Source organism: Cricetulus griseus, chromosome 6, assembly GCF_003668045.3.
Source record: "Cricetulus griseus strain 17A/GY chromosome 6, alternate assembly CriGri-PICRH-1.0, whole genome shotgun sequence".
Lineage (NCBI taxonomy): Eukaryota > Metazoa > Chordata > Mammalia > Rodentia > Cricetidae > Cricetulus > Cricetulus griseus.
In genome coordinates, this window is record NC_048599.1 from 142746290 (window position 1) to 142764720 (window position 18431).

General features: G+C 46.3%; 1 protein-coding gene across 12 annotated transcripts in view; it reads right to left on the reverse strand.

Moving 5' to 3' along the window:
* Window positions 1-18431, reverse strand: part of Fnbp1 (formin binding protein 1) — a 131373-nt gene that overhangs the window by 11133 nt on the left and 101809 nt on the right. For 4 of the 12 annotated variants that reach the window (XM_027423891.2, XM_027423890.2, XM_027423887.2 and 1 more), the window contains exons 8-12: window positions 17237-17383; window positions 16311-16505; window positions 15243-15425; window positions 6701-6715; window positions 2415-2524 (exon numbers count right to left, since the gene is read on the reverse strand). In XM_027423891.2, coding sequence (XP_027279692.1) covers window positions 2415-2524; window positions 6701-6715; window positions 15243-15425; window positions 16311-16505; window positions 17237-17383 — 650 coding nt within the window. The remainder of the gene's footprint in view (window positions 1-2414; window positions 2525-6700; window positions 6716-15242; window positions 15426-16310; window positions 16506-17236; window positions 17384-18431) is intronic. The other 8 variants (XM_035446211.1, XM_035446212.1, XM_035446213.1 and 5 more) reach the window with 4 other exon arrangements.

Genomic DNA, 18431 nt, shown 5'->3' on the forward strand with positions numbered 1-18431 from the left:
TTGCCTCTGCCTCCCCAGTGCTGGGATTAAAGCCATGTGCCACCACTGCCTGACTTTTCTTTTTAAAAAAATATTTTTATTATTTTTCAATTATGTAAGGAGGGTGTGTGTGCACACGAGTGTAAGTGTCCATTGAGGTCAGAGGTACTGGGTCCTCTTGGAGCTGGAGTTATTGAATTATGAGTCACCTGGTGTGGTGCTGAGGATAGAAATCAGATCCTTTGCAAAAGGAACACACACTCTTAACCACTGAGCGCCCCCCACCAACCCCCAGACAGGGTCTCACTCTATAGCGCAGTCTGGCCTCACTGATCTGCAATCTTCCTGCCTTGGACTCCTACCACAAGACTTCTCTCTCCTGTCTGTGGTGACCTTAACCTGCTGTCCCTTCCCTAACCTCATGAGGAGGTGCCTCAGTTAACTGACTTTTGTTTTTTGTTTGTTTTAACTTAGTTTTTGTTTTGTTGTGTTTTTCAAGACAGGGTTTCTCTGTGTAGCCCTGGCTGTCCTGGAACTCACTCTGTAGACCAGGTTATCTATCCTCAAACTCAGAGATCCGCCTACTTTTGCCTTCCGAGTGCTGAGATTAAAGGTGTGTACCACCATGCCCAGCTGATTTAACTTACTTTTTAAAGTTACAGGTGGTTGTGAGCCATCTTGTGTGCTTGGTACTGAACCCCAGACTTCTGCAAGAACAGTAAGTGCTCTCAACAGCTGAGCCATGTTTGTTTCTATTGGTTTTGAGAGAGGGGCTCATAATCTAGCTCAGGCTAGCCTTGAACTTGTGACCCTCTGTCTCAGCCTTCTAAGTGATGGGATAACAGACTTGTCCCATTACATCTAGCTTTTAAACTTTGGAGTAGGCATCAAGAGCTATGAATTTCTTTCCACAACCACAGCTTTAATGTTTTTGGGTTTTTTTTTTTTCGTTTTTATTTTTGTTTTGTTTCTTTTTTTTCTGTTTTTTTGAGACAGGGTTTCTCTGTATTGTTTTAGAGGCTATCCTGGAACTCGCTCTGGAGACCAGGCTGGTCTCGAACTCACAGAGATCTGCCTGCCTCTGCCTCTCGAGTGCTGGGATTAAAGGTGTGTGCCACCAACGCCCGGCCTTTTTTTGTTTGTTTAATACACTCTCAAAACAAATGCCACAATTTCAGGATACTACATTAATACATAAGATTTCCATGTTTGTTTTTTTGTTTTACGACATGGTTTCTTGCCGGGCATTGGTGGCGCATGCCTTTAATCCCAGCACTCGGGAGGCTGAGGCAGGCAGATCTCTGTGAGTTTGAGGCCAGCCTGGTCTCCAGAGCGAGTGCCAGGATAGGCTCCAAAGCTACACAGAGAAACCCTGTCTCGAAAAACCAAAAAAAAAAAAAAAAAAAAAAGAGACATGGTTTCTCTGTGTAGCCTTGGCTGTCCTGGCACTCTGTAGACCAGGCTGCCATGAACTCACAGAGGTCTGCCTGCCTCGGCCCGTATTGAGGAGACCTAACCGATGCTAACATGCAGAACTTCACCCTTGAGGTGGACTGAGAATGTCAGGACAGAGATTCAAGACAAGGAAGGCATCCTTCTGGACCGACAGGGACTGATACTGCCACTGGAGGGCAAGCAGCTGGAGGTGGCCATGTATTGTGTGACTGTAACATCCAGAAAGAGTCCACCCTGTACCTGGTGCTGCACCTGCATCTTGGCATAATTGAACTGTTCCTTTACCAGCTTACTCAGAAATACAACAGAGACAAGATGACAATCTGCTTCTAGAGCTACAAACACCTGCACCCCGTGCCTCAGCTGCTGCCAGAAGTACAGCCACACCACATCTGTACCTCAAGGTTGAATGGATCTGAGGTGGCCTATCCAGCCCATGGCCCTGGGACCCCAACAATCTCCTACTATTGACTGGAGCAGAAAAGCAAAAACACACCCATTTACTCAGGACAAAAGAGAAATAGGGAAGCTCTCGAAATACAACCTCTACAGAGAAACCTGGCACACAAAGATAAAAAGACAAAACCACCTGCCAAAATAACACCTCTATCCATTTTAGAGGCTGAAGAAATGACACAGCATGTAAGAATAAGAACTGCTTTATCATGAGGACCGGTTTGATTCCCAACACCAGTCAGTATATAACTGCAGTTCCAAGAGTTCTGACACCCTCTTCTGCCCTCTTTGGGTACTGCGAACACACACACACACACACACACACACACACACACACACACACACACACACACACACACACACACACACACCACACACACACACACACACACACACACACACACACACACACACACACACACACACACACACACACACCCCTACACACACACACCTCTATTTTCAGATTTTCTCTTTCCAAACTGAGCCTGGGTTGTTTGACAGGGTACTGTGACCCATCCTACCTCTGATCCGTCTCCTTTTGGATCTCTTTATTGAGCTCATCAACTTTCTGCTGCAGCTTTTTCCTCCTCTGCTCAGGGGGAAGGTTGCTGAAGTCTTCTGGTGTGGCACCCTGCAGACACAAACATGAATGAGAAGCTAGAAAACCTTGTGTTCCTGGGCGGGAGGCAAACCAAGCCTGCAGACCTGTAGAGGCTTCCCAGAACCAGCTATGCTTTTCCACCACATCAGCTGAGGTGTGAAAACCAAACACATGCAAATGTCAGAAGTCCCGCCAAACACTGCCTGTCATCTACAGGGCCAGAGCAGCAGGAAAGGCCAGGGGCAGCGGCACCCCAGGGAGAGGTGAAGAAACAGGTGTGACTCGGAAGGCAGCCCATAGACAGATTTAGAGACTACTCTATTTGCATCTTCTCTTTTCACCTCTACTCTTTTCTGAGTTGAAGCCTTCCGTCCTGTCTCCCTCTCAAGGCTAAGGTGGAGTTCCCACCCCTGTGAAATGACACGAGGGCTATCACTTTCCTTTGAGAAAAAAATGTGTACATTACTTCCCAGTGTACAAAACAAACCTCCTCTGCTTTTACTGTCAGGGATGTGTTTTAACGCCACCCCCTTTCTTTCTGCAGGGCTGATGGGGCCTATGTTTACTAGGCAAACATTTTACCGCTGGGCTACAGCCTCAGACTCACTCCTGCCCTGGTTTCCAGGTACTGGGATTATAGGTGTGAACCACCACATTTAGCTCCTGGTTCCGTCCCCCAGATTTAAAAAACTTTGTTTTAAAGTTCAGCAGAGTCCAGAAGAGGGCATGGAATTCCCCTGGAAAAAGTTGTAGGTGGTTATGAGCCACACCATGTGGGGGTGCTGGGAACTTGGATCCTCCACAAGAGCAATACATTCTCTTAACTATCGAGCCATCTCCCCAGCCTCATTTCCCCACTCCCAGTTTTTAGCACTGGCTTAGCCTGGTACTTGCTGTGGAAGCAGTCCTTCAGACTACGAGTGCCAGGACTGCAGATATGAGCCACCACACCTGGCTGGGGCTCTCTCTAAAATCCTACTGCACTCTGCCTTTGTGTATGTGCTTTCAGAGAAGGCATCAGGAGCTGGTCTCCCTCCAAGGACCGCCTCATTGCTGGAGAGCCCAGAGTTTTTCCTTAAATGAGGCTGTCTTCATAAAGAATGAAATGTATTCAACGGGCCCAGTGAAAGCCAGGAAACTTACAAGAGAGATTTTACTTGAAAACCTCAATTCTTTTCAAATAAGGGGGCGAGAAGAAAGGGGGCCCAGAGAATGCGGATTCTGGAATCCACTGGGATTTGCCAAGCGGCTTATTCAGGGACTTGTGACAGAACTTCTCAGGGACTTGTGGCAGAAGTTTGTAGGCCGATTATGAGGAAGATGGCTAGGCTGGTAAGTGCATGAGTCAGCAAATATTTGCCTCAAGCCACTAGGAGATCAGAGCCCCATTCTGAGACACCCTGAGTGTGTGTGACAGTTGAGGGGAGAGGGGGGAGGCATTTCTGTCACCAAGCCAAGCAAAGGCTGAAACCAAGCAGCAGCAAGTTGGTCCCTCAGTATGGCAGCGGCTGGGGCAGCTTCCCTCTCTGTGACCACTATCTGAAGACCTCAATGTCTTCCTTTGTAGTCACTCTATTCAAACATTGAACTTGGAGGAAAATCTGTCTTTACAATTTTTATTTATTATATGATCTGTGGGAGTCAGCTCCATCTTTCAACCATGTGGGTCTCTGAAATGGAACTCAAGGTCATCAGGCTTAGCACCAAGCCTCCCTGCCCCCTGAGCCATCTTGGTGATCCTGATACTTGTCTCCTAGACTGAGATTGCACACACACACACACACACACACACACACACACACACACACACACACACACACACACACACACACACACACACACCAGGGGTCCTTATCTTCCACTTTTTTTGAGGCAGAGTCTCTAGGCTGTTTATCCACTGCATGTTATATCTCTCAACAGGGCACTGGTATTACAGACATGCCTGCTGGGTGCTTTTACAATGATTCTGGGAATTTAGACTCAAGCTTCACGCTTGGGCTTACAAACACTTTCACCTTTGACCCATCTTCCCAGCACTGAGATTTTGGGAGTTTTTTTGTTTTTGTTTTTCTGGAATGTAACAAAACTCAATACAAGTCACTCACTGGTCTGTGGAAGTGAGGCAGTCTGGTCAGTGGCCAGAGAGACCTCTAGCATTGTCTGTGATGATGGAAACATTCAGTGCCTGGGGCAGTAGCTTCAGGAGACTGCCTGCCCTTGCACGAAGCTGGTTTTAGTGGTGACCTGAATCTTTTAAATGTATTTAGAACAGGTGAAGGCTTGGATGGCATCTAAACAGCAGAGACACCTGTAAGGAACACTTTGGGCTGGTGACTTGTGACTAGCCACAGAAGAGACAGCACTGGTCACTTATGACAACATATGACAAAATAACCTAACTGACCCAAGCATTATCTTCAATTGATAAAGTATCAACCTAACTGACCAGTCAGGTCCTTTTCAATAGCTACCCTGGCTATTCAAATATCATTGTTACTTGAAAACAAGTCACTGGAAAAGCCTCAAACCTTGGTTACTATGGAGATTCAGGTCAACAGCTTCCCACATAAACTTAGGATCGGTAGAAAGGGTGTCTCACCCAATTAGGCTTTTGAAGTTTACATTTCCTCAAACAAGGCTCTGACATGTGACTCATTTTGTGGAGATGGGGCTCTTGTTTCTAGCTCTGAGTCAATGGGGATGCCTCTGATGTGGCTGGAGTGGCCCAGTTTGCAGAATGGTGGAACCAGCCATGGAAGGTGGGGTCACACACACCCAGGTTAAAGGGCTCTGTATTCAGCCTTGCTTCATCTCAAGACGGCACCTACATTGCTCCTGGGCACAAGTCCTGGGTAAAACAGATCCTCAAGCTATTTGCTTTTACAATGAACCCATTTCCTACCTAATATTTCATGTCTGTGTGCGCGTTTGTGGTCCATGCACATGAGTATGCAGAGGGGTGTGTATACCCAAGGTGTCACTCCAGCAGGGTATCAGCTGTCTTCCTAGCTCTCTACTTTACAGCCTGGTAAAGAGACTGGTTTTTCGGTGAGACTGGCTGTCCAGTGCACTTCCTTGAGAACTCACCTCTCTCTGTCCCTCAGTGCTGGGATTACAGGTATACACACAGCCATACCTGGCTTTTCAGATAGGACTAGAGACTTCGCTTGAGCCCTCGTGCTTGTAAGGGCAAGTGCTCTTACCCACCGAGCACCTCTATACCACCCCCTTTTCACTTTTTCATTGACTTCAGAGGAATGGCATGGAAGCAACAACTTACTCCCAAGCTGGTGAAGGATCTGTGTCCCCAAAGGAAACACAGCCCTCATTCATTCTCCAAGTATAGTGGATTACGTTGGTTAGGATTCTCTTTCAATAAACTGAACAATTACTCTGGTTGTTCACTAGAACTACACCATGAAGGAAAAGCAAGACAGACAGATATTAGGTAGACAGCTTAAGCAAGGATGGGTGAGAGGCTTCCCTTTGTCCATCAGAGCATCTGTGGCCTCTGGAATCACCTTTACCCAAGGCACCCACAGAGCTGTGCAGGCCCCCAGGAGGTCCCTCAATTCCCATTGGTCTTTCCTACCCCAAATCCAAGCAGTCATTACAGGCGTGACACACACTCGAGTGTCTCCTTCAGGCTCCCAGTTTTTGCTGGTTTGTTTGTTTTGTTGAGGTGGTGGTGGTTTTATGTTTGTTTGGTTTGGTTTTATTTTGTTTTGTGTTTGAGACAGGGTCTCTCCAAATAGTCCTGGCTGGCCTGGAACTCACTATGTAGACCAGGCTGGCCTGGAACTCACAGAGATCCATTTGCCTCTGCCTTCCATATGTCTTCTTTAGGAGTACCTTCCAACTATTTAAACTGATTCAGTAGGACCCCTGCCACCTCTACCCCCCGTTTCTGACATTTACATTCTGATAAATATAAGCAGTTGGTCAATGCTAGGCATACTCATAAGTTTCACACAGTAAGGAAAACCATGGTAATCATTAATTTTCATGGTAAACATTAATCATGGTAAGCATTAATTTTCTTAGTGAGTGAATAAGACAGTCACACATCCAGAGATCAAACAGACACCAACAAAAGCGCCTGAAGGAGAAAAGAATGTGAGCAGTTAATGTTGGAGGCATAGCATCCATAACACACACCAGAAACCCGATTAGATTAAGGACATGCATGGGGTACATTGTGCTTACCAGCTTGAGAGAAAGCTTCATGGAAAAATTGGAGAGGTAACAAACGGGAAGAAAGAGAGAGAGAAAAAAAACAGGTCAGAAGAGGCCAGTCCACTGGGCACATGACATCAGCTTGCCTGCCGACTTGTGAAAATGGCCAGGGCAGATCTGTGCAAAAGTTCACAGGAGGGCTTGGTTGTAACAGAACTTCTTAGGTGGCTTGGGTGCCAAAGCCAAGACAAGGTGTGAGAGGTGAGTCCTCATGACCCCCACTGTCACCTCCCACTGGATGCCTATGGAAACCAGCTTGCTGGGGAGGAGATCTGGAATGGTGCTGGGAACAGACCTTTACCCTGCTAGGCATAACTGTGACACATAATGACCCCAAAAGGAAAAGAATCACACAGCACTTTGTTTACCAGAGGTCTCCTAGGACATCTGATTCGGATTCCTTTTAAAATTTTATTTTTGAGACAGGGTTACCCAATGTGCAGCCCTGACTGGGATGGCCTCAAATTATCAGGAAGCCTTCTTCTCTGCCTCTGAGTGCTGGGGTCACAGGCATGCATCACCCACCCCCCACCCCCACCCCGCTCAAATGGGTGTGTTAATTAGATTTTTTTCTTTAATTCGGGGGAAAATTTTTTTTGTTTTTTTTCAAGACAGGGTTTCTCTGTATAACAGCTCTGACTGTCCTGGAACTCACTCTGTAGCCCAGGCTGGCCTCAAACTCAGAGATCCGCCTGCCTCTGCCTCCCAAGTGCTGGGATTAAAGGTGTGTGCCACCAACACCTAGATAGTTTTTATTTTATTTTATTTTTTAAAGATTTTATTTATTTATTTATTATGTATGCAACATTCTGCCTCCAAGTATGCTTGCAGGCCAGAAGAGGGCACCAGATCTCAATACAGATGGTTGTGAGCCACCATGTGGTTGCTGGGAATTGAACTCAGGACCTCTAGAAGAGCAGCCAGTGCTCTTAACCTGAGCCATCTCTCCAGCCCCAGTTTTTATTTTTTAATAGTAGCTTTTTTGTTTTTGTTTTTTGCCAGGTGTGGTAGTACACACCTTTAATCCCAGCACTTGGGATGCAGAGGCAGGCCTATGTCTGTGAGTTCTAGGCCAGCCTGGCCTACAGAGCGAGTTCCAGGAAGCCAGATTACACAGAGAAACCCTGTCTTGAAACAAACCAACAAAACAAAACAATGAAAAAAATCTCTCTCTCTGTCTCTCTCTCTCTCTCTCTCTCTCTCTCTCTCCTCTCTCTCTCTTTTCTCTCTCTTTCCTCTCTCTCTCTTTCTCTCTCTCTTTTGCTTTCCTCCCTCCCTCCCCCCTCCCCCCCTCTGTCCCCTACAAGAGTAGCAAATTTCTTAACTGATGTGCTATCTCTCCAGCACACCCCTTACACTGATTGATTGATTGATTGTGTGTTTGTTTAGGCATGTGCGCATGTGCCACAGCATATATGTGGAGGTCAGAAGCTAGAGACCCTATTGGCAGCAGGATGGAGGTAGCCAGGCGATTCAGCCTTCCTCCTGCACACCAGCACCAGCTAGACCATGAGGGGGACTTCTGTGGCTTGATCTTTTGATTTCTTTTAGGGGAGCTTTGGGGTGGTGCTATGTAGCTATATCTGGCCTCAGGCTCCTGAGCAGTGGGACTACATACATGTGATTTGAGGATTGCTATTGAACTCCAAGCCTGTCTGTGTGGCTACACTGCATTTGGAGAGTGACCGTGAACAGTAGCTTATGTTGCTACCTTTAGGATATGGGTAGACGCTGCTGTGGTTGGGTGACCTGATTACTACAGGGCCACAACAGCTCCACAACTGCTGGCCTGGGGACGAGAAAGGTCCCGTGACCACAGGACTCCAGCCATAGTAAGAGGGCTACGAGAATGCAAACAGAAACAAGATTCTGTGAGACCCCGCTGTCTGGCCAGGGAGAGTTCACATGACAGACTTGGTCTCTAGCAATGCAGAAGGCCCTAGTACCTGACAGTAGGCTGCAGACATACTTGGAGGATAGATACCAGAGAAAGCACACTTGGATTTTTATGCTAGGTAGAGAGAAGCTAAAAGTTCTCAGCCAACTTTTACACATTTTTTCCCTCAAGATTATTTAAAGTTGATACTTTAGGCTTGGTGGCTCTCACTCAGGGCACAGAAGACTGGTCTACACAGCTGAGTTCCAGGCCAGCCTGGACTACACAAATCCTGTCTCAAAACAAACAAAAACACAAGGTTGACACTTCTTTGTAAATAAGCAATCATTTTTAAAGAAACCCTTCCCAGCCGAGCAGTGGTGGCACACGCCTTTAGTCCCAGCACTCCGGAGGCAGAGGCAGGCGGATCTCTCTGAGTTCAGAACCAGCCTGGTCTACAAGTTAGTTCTCAAAGCCACTGAGAAAACCTGTCTCAACCCCCCCCCCAAAAAAAACAAAACAAAACAAAAAAAGAGAAACCCTTCCCATGTGGAAGGAAGAGACAGACAGGACAGCTGTGGCCCTGAACTGCTGAGCCTCCTGGAGCTTACGCACAGATTGTCCATCACAAGTTGAGCTCGTCGTCAGACAACACTCACGGTGCAGAGCAGGAGACGGCCCCCAAAGCACACGAGCGGACACCAGTGTTTCCTCACACACAATCTCAGTGTGAATGCCAAAAACCTGGCTCACTATTTGTTCTCTACAGGGCCCCCTTCAGGACTTGAGATTATAATTGAAATCTCCCAGAGACAAACTTATAATGCCAATAGGAGGTCACCACTTCAAAATAAGAACAAATCAGTAAAATCCAACATCTGTTCCAATAGAGACACGAATTACTAAATTCTCACACTCAGTTTTTGGAAACACCAAAACTCTCACATTCCATTTTCTGGGAGTGGGTGGTGAAAGATCACCTGCCACACCTGTGGTGTTTGGAATTCTTTTTTAAGCATGATTGAGTGTTTTTCAGGTTGTAAGTCATAAGTCAGCCAATTAGGTCACTTCCAATTAGAAAGCAAGCCTTCTCCTAGGAGAAAAAAGGAGAAGACCTCACGGAGTGTGTGACTAGACACTGAGGGACCACACACCTTCAGGCAACAGTTAGGGGCTCTGGGAGAAGCGGGCATCAATAAGGAGACAGAGCCAGCTCGTCCATGTGTCATTGGACGGTCACAGCTACTAACCTCAAGCGCAAAGAAAGGGGATGGTAAGTGCCTAAGTGCACGCTTTTTGGTGAAGTCTACCCTCTCTGCTCCCAACTGTTTGAGTTCTTGTTCTCCACACTCCTGGCATGACTCCCTAGGGACCCACTGGCTGCAAACACAGAAGTGGATCCCTGCATGGGTCACATCTTCATGCCCTAAACTGTCTCTCTCTGGTGACTACATTCTGCAGCTGTGTTTTATGAGTAAATTTCTGCCATAAACTCATATACAGGGACACCATGGACATTTCACATGACAGTTGCAGGCTCTTGAAAGGGGCATTCTGACAGTGAGCTCATTCAGTGGACATCCAGGGGCATTGGACGTCTATTAGGGGGACTGGGTCTTTCTATACAAGTTTGGGATAAAATAGCCGTTGGATTTATACCTGAAGACCCCCCATCCTTGCCCCAGGGTGCAGCTCTCTCAGTTGAGAATTTTGATCAATGGGATGGAAGTGTTACAGCTGCACCTGTGTCCCCAGTCTTGGCGCTGTCCCTGGGGTTAGTGGTTTGGCTGTGACTGCACACTTGCAGCATAGGCAGACTTACAACATAGTCCCTAGCCTCGAAGGCATGCGTGGGTTTCCCTAGAGTCCTCTTCATGAGCTCTTTGTGATAACACAAAGACTGAGTCTGCCAACAGTCAGCAAGAGATCAAGGTAAGATATATAAAAAAAGGAACTGCACATTCATAATGTGACTCACAATAACAGATTTCCAAATGTCTTGCTCTGCTTGGGTGGTGTTTCCTAAGATTAACTTTAAAATACAGGAGGGATCATCTAGTTTTAGCTAGACAATTGCTTTGCACAGGTGCAAAAGGAAATCTTCGTTTAAGACAATTACTCCTCCTAGAGTCAAACTCAGGGCATGTTCTTACCTACCTATCCATTTATCATCCATCATCTACCATCTATCTAGTAATCATCTGTCTCAATCCATCAATTACCAGTTCATCAATCTATCTAACATCTATTTATCTTTCTATATATCCTCTAACATCTATCTTCCATCCATCCATGTATCAATTTCTGTGTGCCCCATACCTCTTTGATTTTCCTCTCATGTAGCTCACACTGGCCTCAAACTCCATGTGTAAAGGAGGATGACCTTGAATTCCTGATCCTCAGTTTTCACCTCCCAGGGACTGGGATCACAGGGATGTACATCCATACCCACTCTCACTACTACTGTCTGGTGGTGTAGATCCTCTGTAAATACCTTCAGAAAATGGCTTACAACAGCAACAACAACAACATTTAATGTTTTTTAATTATTCAGAAATAAACTAAGCTATGCTAAGAAATGTTTGCACAGCCAGGCAGTGGTGGCGAACACCTTCAGTCCCAGCACTTGGGAGGCAAAGGCAGGTGGATCTCTGTGAGTTGGAAACCAGCCTGGTGTACAGAGCAAGTTCCAGGACAGCCTCCAAAGCCACAGAGAAACCCTGTCTCGAAAAACCAAAAAACCAAAAACAAGTGTTTGCACATTGAGTCAGGTGAGGTGGTTTGTCTCAGGAAAAAAAAAAAAAGAAAAGAAAAAGAAAGAGTTTCACACAATTTCCACATTCTGACCATTAAACCAGATACTTAGAATTCTAATCTGAAGGCTGTGAAACATGATAAATTAAACCACAGGGTACTGGACAGATGACTCAGAGGTTAGATGCACTCGTTGGTCTTGAGGAGGATCTGGGTTTAATTCCCAGCACCCACATGATGACTCACAACCATAGACAACTCCAGTTCCAAGGGAATTCCCTCTCCTGAACTCTGAGGGAGCTAGGCACATAAATGGTGCACAGATATGTACACAGACAAAACACAAAATGAAAAAAACTGAACAAAACAAAAGGACATGCCACAGTTACAGTTATTTTCCCAGAATCCTTCCTCAAGCTCCTTTGTTCAGGGGTGGCAGTCTCAAGTTCAAGTGCAAGAGGAAGCAAGGACTCCATTCTGTTCGTCATGGACCCAGCACCTCCCACAGTGAGATTGCTGCATACCTGGCCTAGTTCCCTGGGCTTTGAGTTTATGATGTTTTCAAAGGCTTAGTGTTTCCCCCTTCCTTTCTTCCTCCTCCCACCCCTCCTTGCTAGAAAAAGCATCAGATCTGACCCTAAGGGCTCATCACAAACGTTGGAGGCAAAGCTATTCTCCATGCTCCTCAATATTGAAGCTTCTAGCAGGTTGTTTGACATTGGGAGAAGGCACTTACCATCCAGGAGAGTTTCCATAAGAGGAATTTGCTGAACATAGATTTGAGGAGTAAGAAATAAAATTCATTTTGCTGGTTTAAAAAAAATAATAAACTTTCTTTAAATCAGACTTTTTTTAAACCATCTTTTCTTGTACTAATTGAACACAGACACTCTTTGGTCTCTGCCTACACACTTGGGGACACCATGAACACAGACACAGAAACCATTGATGACTAGTAGACTGTGTGATACCGCACCACAGAACAGATATGCACATGAATGGTGACCGTGAAAACACCTGAAATGTCATCGTGAGTGTCCGACAGACAGATGCAGATGTATATAAACATGAGTGATTATGTAATAACATGATGTAACTGACTCTGAGCCTGGCTCACCCTGGTTACATCCGTGGAAATTCTCTGATGAAGAGTGGAGTTCTAAAAGCCAGCATAATTGAGCCAAGAAGCTGCCGATTGCTCAGCCAGTCCCAACAACAGAGCTCAGCACGATCCATCGTCCACTTCTGAAGCTACTCTGCCTGCTGACAGGGGCTGTCCTGACAGTTTTAGGAAATTAAATTTTCTGATTTAATAAAAAATGATTACATTTACTTATGCAGTGTGTGGGAGGGCATTTGAATACCAAGGCGTACATGTAGGGGTCAGAGGACAATTTGTGGGGCTTGGTTCTCTCTTTCCACCATGTGGGTTCAAGAGATTCAACTTAGGTTGTCAGGTTCCTATATCTACTGAACCATTTCACCAGCCCAAATTTCCGATTTTTAAATTTATAGTCTAGGTAGCCTTAAAGCAAAATAATTCCCTCAAATGTATCCCTCCTTCCTTCGACCTTGATTTTTGGACTCTACTTTTTTTTTTTTAATCTACTCCTCTATTTTATTTATTTGTTTGTTTGTTTGTTTGTTTGTTGTGGGCACATGGAGGGCAGTGGACAGCTTTGGGAACTTGGTTCTCTCCTTTCATTGATTCTGTCCTAGGGATTGAACTCAGGTTGTCAGGCTTATCTCCAAGTATTTTTTACCTGCTGAGCTGTATCACTGGCCCATTATTTTATATTATTTTTGAGATAGGATCTCACATAGCCCAGGTGCCCAGGAGGTAAGTTACCTCTAGAGCTGGAGCTGGGTATCAGACTTTGTTGGTTAGCAGTTTGGCTGGGCAAAGACAGGTCCAGTGTTCCTTGTGAATGGAAAGTTCCTGAGTTTTGTGTTTCCTGCTCCAGCATCCACTGGCATAGGAAGAGATTCCAAACCCATGCTAATTAGATGAGCATTTGTCTCAAACGCATCAGCTGCTGGATCTCCTCATCTGCTGGATTCCATTCATGGAATCAGCATCCTGGTCTAACCTCAGCACTCCAGAGGCTGAAACAGGAGGATCACCACTAAGATTAAGACCAGACTGGGCTTCATAATGAGATCCCATTTCAAAAAATCAGAAACAGTGCTGGGGATGTGGCTCAGTTGTAGAGCACTTGCTTAGGGTGCATCCCAGCACGGCATAAAACATGATGTGGTGGTGAGAGCAGCCTGCTGAGATCAGAAGTTCAAGGTCAGCCTGTTCTGCAAATCAAGTTCCAGGACAGCCGGGGCTATGTAGAGCAACCCCGTCTCAAAAAAGGAAGAAAAAAAGAGAGAAAGAGGAAGGGAGGGCCACAATCTTAATTGTCATGAAAACTGGATGGCTTTTTGTTTGTTTGTTTGTTTGTTTTGAACAGAATCTCATGTACCCCAGGATGGCTTTGACCTTACTAGCCAAGGATGGCTTTGAACTTCTGAACCTCTGAAGGCTAGGACAGGTGTGCACACCTGGTTTTGAACCCGAGTCTTAACAGAAATTGTGTTGTAAGAGATTGTTCCCACAGGGCACCACAGACTCCCTGACTTTATACCCTGGTGCCATGGCTTCTATTAGCATACAGCAAAAGCTCAGAACAGAATGCAGATGGTCTTGATAAACGTCACTGCAGTTGTGCCTTGTCTCTTTGCAAAGAGATGCAGGGTTAGTGTTCCTCACAAAAATGTCCGTCCAGGGCCATAAGTGCTTCAGACTTTATGGGGATATCTACATATATAAAATGAGATCCAAATCTAAACATGAAACTCACATACATTTTACATGTTTTTTGGTTTTGCGTAGTTTTTGTTTTTTTTTTTTTTTTTGAACTCAAAGATCCGCCTGCCTCTGCCTCCCAAGTGCTGATTAAAAGTGTGCACTACAACTACTTGGCTTTACCCTGTGTGGTGAGACAGGGTTTCTCTGTGTAGCTTTGGAGCCTATCCTGCACTCGCTCTGGAGACCAGGCTGGCCTCGAACTCACAGACATCTGTCTGCCTCTGCCTCCCGAGTGCTGGGATTAAAGGCGCGCACCACCAACGCCCCACCTACCTGTGTGGTTTTTGAACATGTCATTTGTACATGCTTCTGGTGTCTGTGTTTTGTTTCTGTGGTCCTGGAGATGGAAGCCAGGCCTCATGTAAACATCTACCTGTGGCCACACTCACAGCCTGGTATTGTGTTATGGTTGCAATCTCTCACACGAGGCAAGTGTGGAATTTTCCATTCACAGTGTCATGATAGCATTCAAAACACTTGGGAATTTTGAGTTTGGATTTGGGCTGCTTCACCTGTACAGAGATCAGCCCTATCCAGTGGAGAGGTATTTTATCACCATCCCTTAACTTCACAAGGGAACCAGAGTGTGCCTGGTAGGCTTCCTCTTTGCCACAAGGCTTCGTTAGGACAGAGCAGCGTCTGCACTGCACTCGGGTCTGTAATTAGTACGCATTTTCTGACTGTCCAGTCATTTCCACTTCCTCATTTTCCACACTGTCAGTTTAAGAGAGCAAGGAGGAAATAAATGACTCCAGTCCTCTGAAGAGGAAGTGGGGGTGCTTCCAGCATGGACTAGAGGATAAAATCTCAGGCCTGCTGGCCCTCTCTTCCTCCCTGCTCTGCTCCTTCCTTTTCTTCTGCCATTCTTTTGCTCTCTGGCTCTCTGGGAAACTCGGCTCAAGCTTTCTCTCTCTCCAAATGTTACAGGAAAACACACTGGGTTCATTCACAAACAAAGTAAGTTATGCAGAATGAGACATGCAACACAGTGCGCAAGAGACGCAGGATTCCAGAGCGGAACTTACCCCACGCTTTAGGCTCCGGAAGCAGTGGATTTTGGGTTTGGAGGTCATGAACTCGTTGAAGCGGTGGGAGAGGGGTTCCTTTTGCTGCTTGGGAGACTGGGGGCCGTTGGGAACAGCAGAGGGTGAGGCAGAGGCAGGGGGAGGAGGGGGAGGCTGATGGGGGGATGTTAAAAGGGACATAAGCTACATGTGAGAGATGAGCAGTGACAGTAAAAAAAAAAAATCAGAAACGGGAAGACACAAAACAGAAATGAGCATCAAATCATATTCAAGATCCAAAGCAAGTAAAACACAAACCATTAATATCGATGCCACGGCACAAAAGAAAACATGTAGGATGTGTTCCACGAAGAGGGAGTGAAAAGGAGAGGGTCAGTGAGTATGGACAGGAGGGCAGAACCTTGTGACCCAAAGCTCATGCAGATGGCCACATGCAAGCTACAGCTCTCATTAGTCATTCCCAAAGCCAGAGGGGTAAACATTTCTGCACCTAAATTAACAGCTCAGTGGGGTTGGCGGGGGTCCTAAAGTACTGAGGTTTTGAAAAACAGCAGGACAGTCCTGTCCTGGGAATCTCAGACACCCAGGCTGACCTAAGGTTAATGTAGTAATGCCACCTCCATCCCGTTTTAGGCCGCTGGGTTAGCGCTCTCATGCACCTACATACCACGCTATGAAACGAAAATGGAAAAATGTTCACGGAGACAGAGTTATCATGGATTCAAAACCAAGCCCAGCTGGCAAGCTTGATTAGATGGGACCCTGTCCCCTGGCTCCCAGCAGAGGTGCCCAGCAATCTGGGAGGATAAGGGGTGGGTGAAAGGGCTGTGAGGTCAGTGATGTTAGTGCGGGTGACCCAGTCCAGGTGACAACACATCTGCAATAAGACAGAGGCCACGGCAAAGACACCACCACCAGAAAGAGGCCGTTGGAATCATGAAATGAACGCAGCACGCTAACTGTTCTCTTGCGCTTTCTGGAAGTACAGAGCTTAGTTTGATTAAGACCAAAACTCTGAGTCTCTGCACCTTGTCACCTCAGCCCGCACAGGGTCCGAACTGCCAGTACCTTGTTTTTCTTGATGAATGGCCACAGCTTGCCTCTGGACTTGCCGCCAAACTTGAGCTCTGGCTTGCCTTCTTTGGAGCTGGAAAGGCTGTTTTCTGAAACCGTGCGTTTCATCGGCTGTGTGTAGTCTTCAAATTCAATGTCTCCGGGAGGCTCGAACCCTGACTTGTAGGCTTCAACTACCAGCTGGGAGTCCTGCAAGAATACCCATGAACAACCACCACATCAACACCAGAGCACTGATAATGCACACAGAGGCCAAGCCAAGAAAATCCTACTGATACTGGATTTTTTTCTCTTAGTAGTGTGTCCCATGTTGCTCTGTCTTTAATAGATCCCCCCTTTCATCATGTCTCTCTTTATTATTTTTTTTTTTTCCAAGACAGGGTTTCTCTGTGTAGCTTTGGAGCCTATCCTGGCACTCGCTCTGGAGACCAGGCTGGCCTCGAATTCACAGAGATCCACCTGCCTCTGCCTCCCAAGCGCTGGGGTTAAAGGTGTGTGCCACCAACACCCGGCTCATCATGTTTCTTACGGTAAGTCACTAAGCATTTAAACAGATCGATTGAAGGAAGCTTCATCTAGACTTCTAATTCTTTTCTTTTCTTTTTTTTTGAATCAGAATTTCTTCATGTAGCCCTAGCTGTCCTGGAACTCACTCTGTAGACCAGGCTGGCCTCAAACTCACAGAGATTCACCTGCCTCTGCCTCCCTAGCACTGGGATTAAAGGTGTGCGCCACCACCGCCAGCCAAAACCCTGTCTTGAAAACCAAAACAAAACAAAAAACCCCAAAACGGCTTTCAGGTGCAAAAGTATAGTAACCACAGGCAGCAGGTGGCCCAAGGTCCACACACAAAGTGGTGCTGGAGGGACAGGGAGAGAGACGACTGAACAATGAGAAGTCCAGGGACTGACTACACTTACATTTTTCTGGTCGATAGACTCGGCCGCCTTCACTATACCGTCCAGGCATTTCCCGATGATGGGTATCACCTGCCGGTCCACCTCAGCGTATGTTTTCATGGACTCTCCGATGCGCACAATCCGCCTTTCCTCCATCTCTTGTATTTTCTGCAAAAATCAGACTGTGTGTGAAATAGTTGACTATTACTTGGAGAAACTGTTTTGGGGTGATACTGTTACCCTGCAACTACTGCAGGGGAACAGATTGGATTCTGAATAACTGTGGGTTTATTGTACCATCATAGATCAGCCAGCTGTGCTGTGTTCAGCGAGCCCTTCAAACAAGTGCATTGCAGTTTCAGTAGTACCCCCCTGTGACGTGTGACATCAATGTCAATCACTGAATATGGGCATGTGTCTATGAAGGATTTTCTTGGTTAGTTAAGAGGTGAGATGAGTCCCTCTAAGTGTGGGGGTCATTCATTGTGCTGGGGTTCCAGACTGAAAAAGAAAAGCAAATCCACAAGACTCTCAGCAGCTGTAGGTTCTTGCTTCTAAGCTTGATAACCTGAATTCAACCCTGGAACCAGCTTAGCAATGAGAAAACAGAATGTCCTCTGACTACTGTGTGCACTGTGCCTGGAGCACATAACCCACTCACTAAACAAATACATAATCAAATGCAAGACAATTCTTTATATGTAGGACAGGGGGCTGGAGAGATAGCTCACTGGTTAGAGCACTGGCTCTTCTTCCTGAGGACCTGCCTGGGTTTGATTCCCAGCACCCATATGGGGGCTCACAACCCTTTGTGACTCCAGTCCCCGGGGAATCTGACGCCCTCTTCTGGCTCCTGCAGGCACTGAATGCTTGTGGCACACAGACATGCATGCAAACAAAACACTCAGACATACAAAATAGAAAAACAGGAAATTTAAAAACAAAGGAGAAAGCGAGCTGAACGCTAGCATTCATTATCCCTTGCTTCCCAACTGCAGATGCCCTGTGACCAGCCCCCTCCTGCCCTGCTGCCATGATGCTCTGTACCCTCACTTGTGAGCCAATAAACCCTTGCTTTCTGAAGCTGCCTTGTGAGAGAATTTTATCACAGCGACAATGAAAGTGACTACAAGCCACCACAGGGGCTTTATGATACTATTTATTATTTTGTGCTTTTGAGGCAGGGTTTCATGTAGCCCAGGCTAGCTTTGACTTC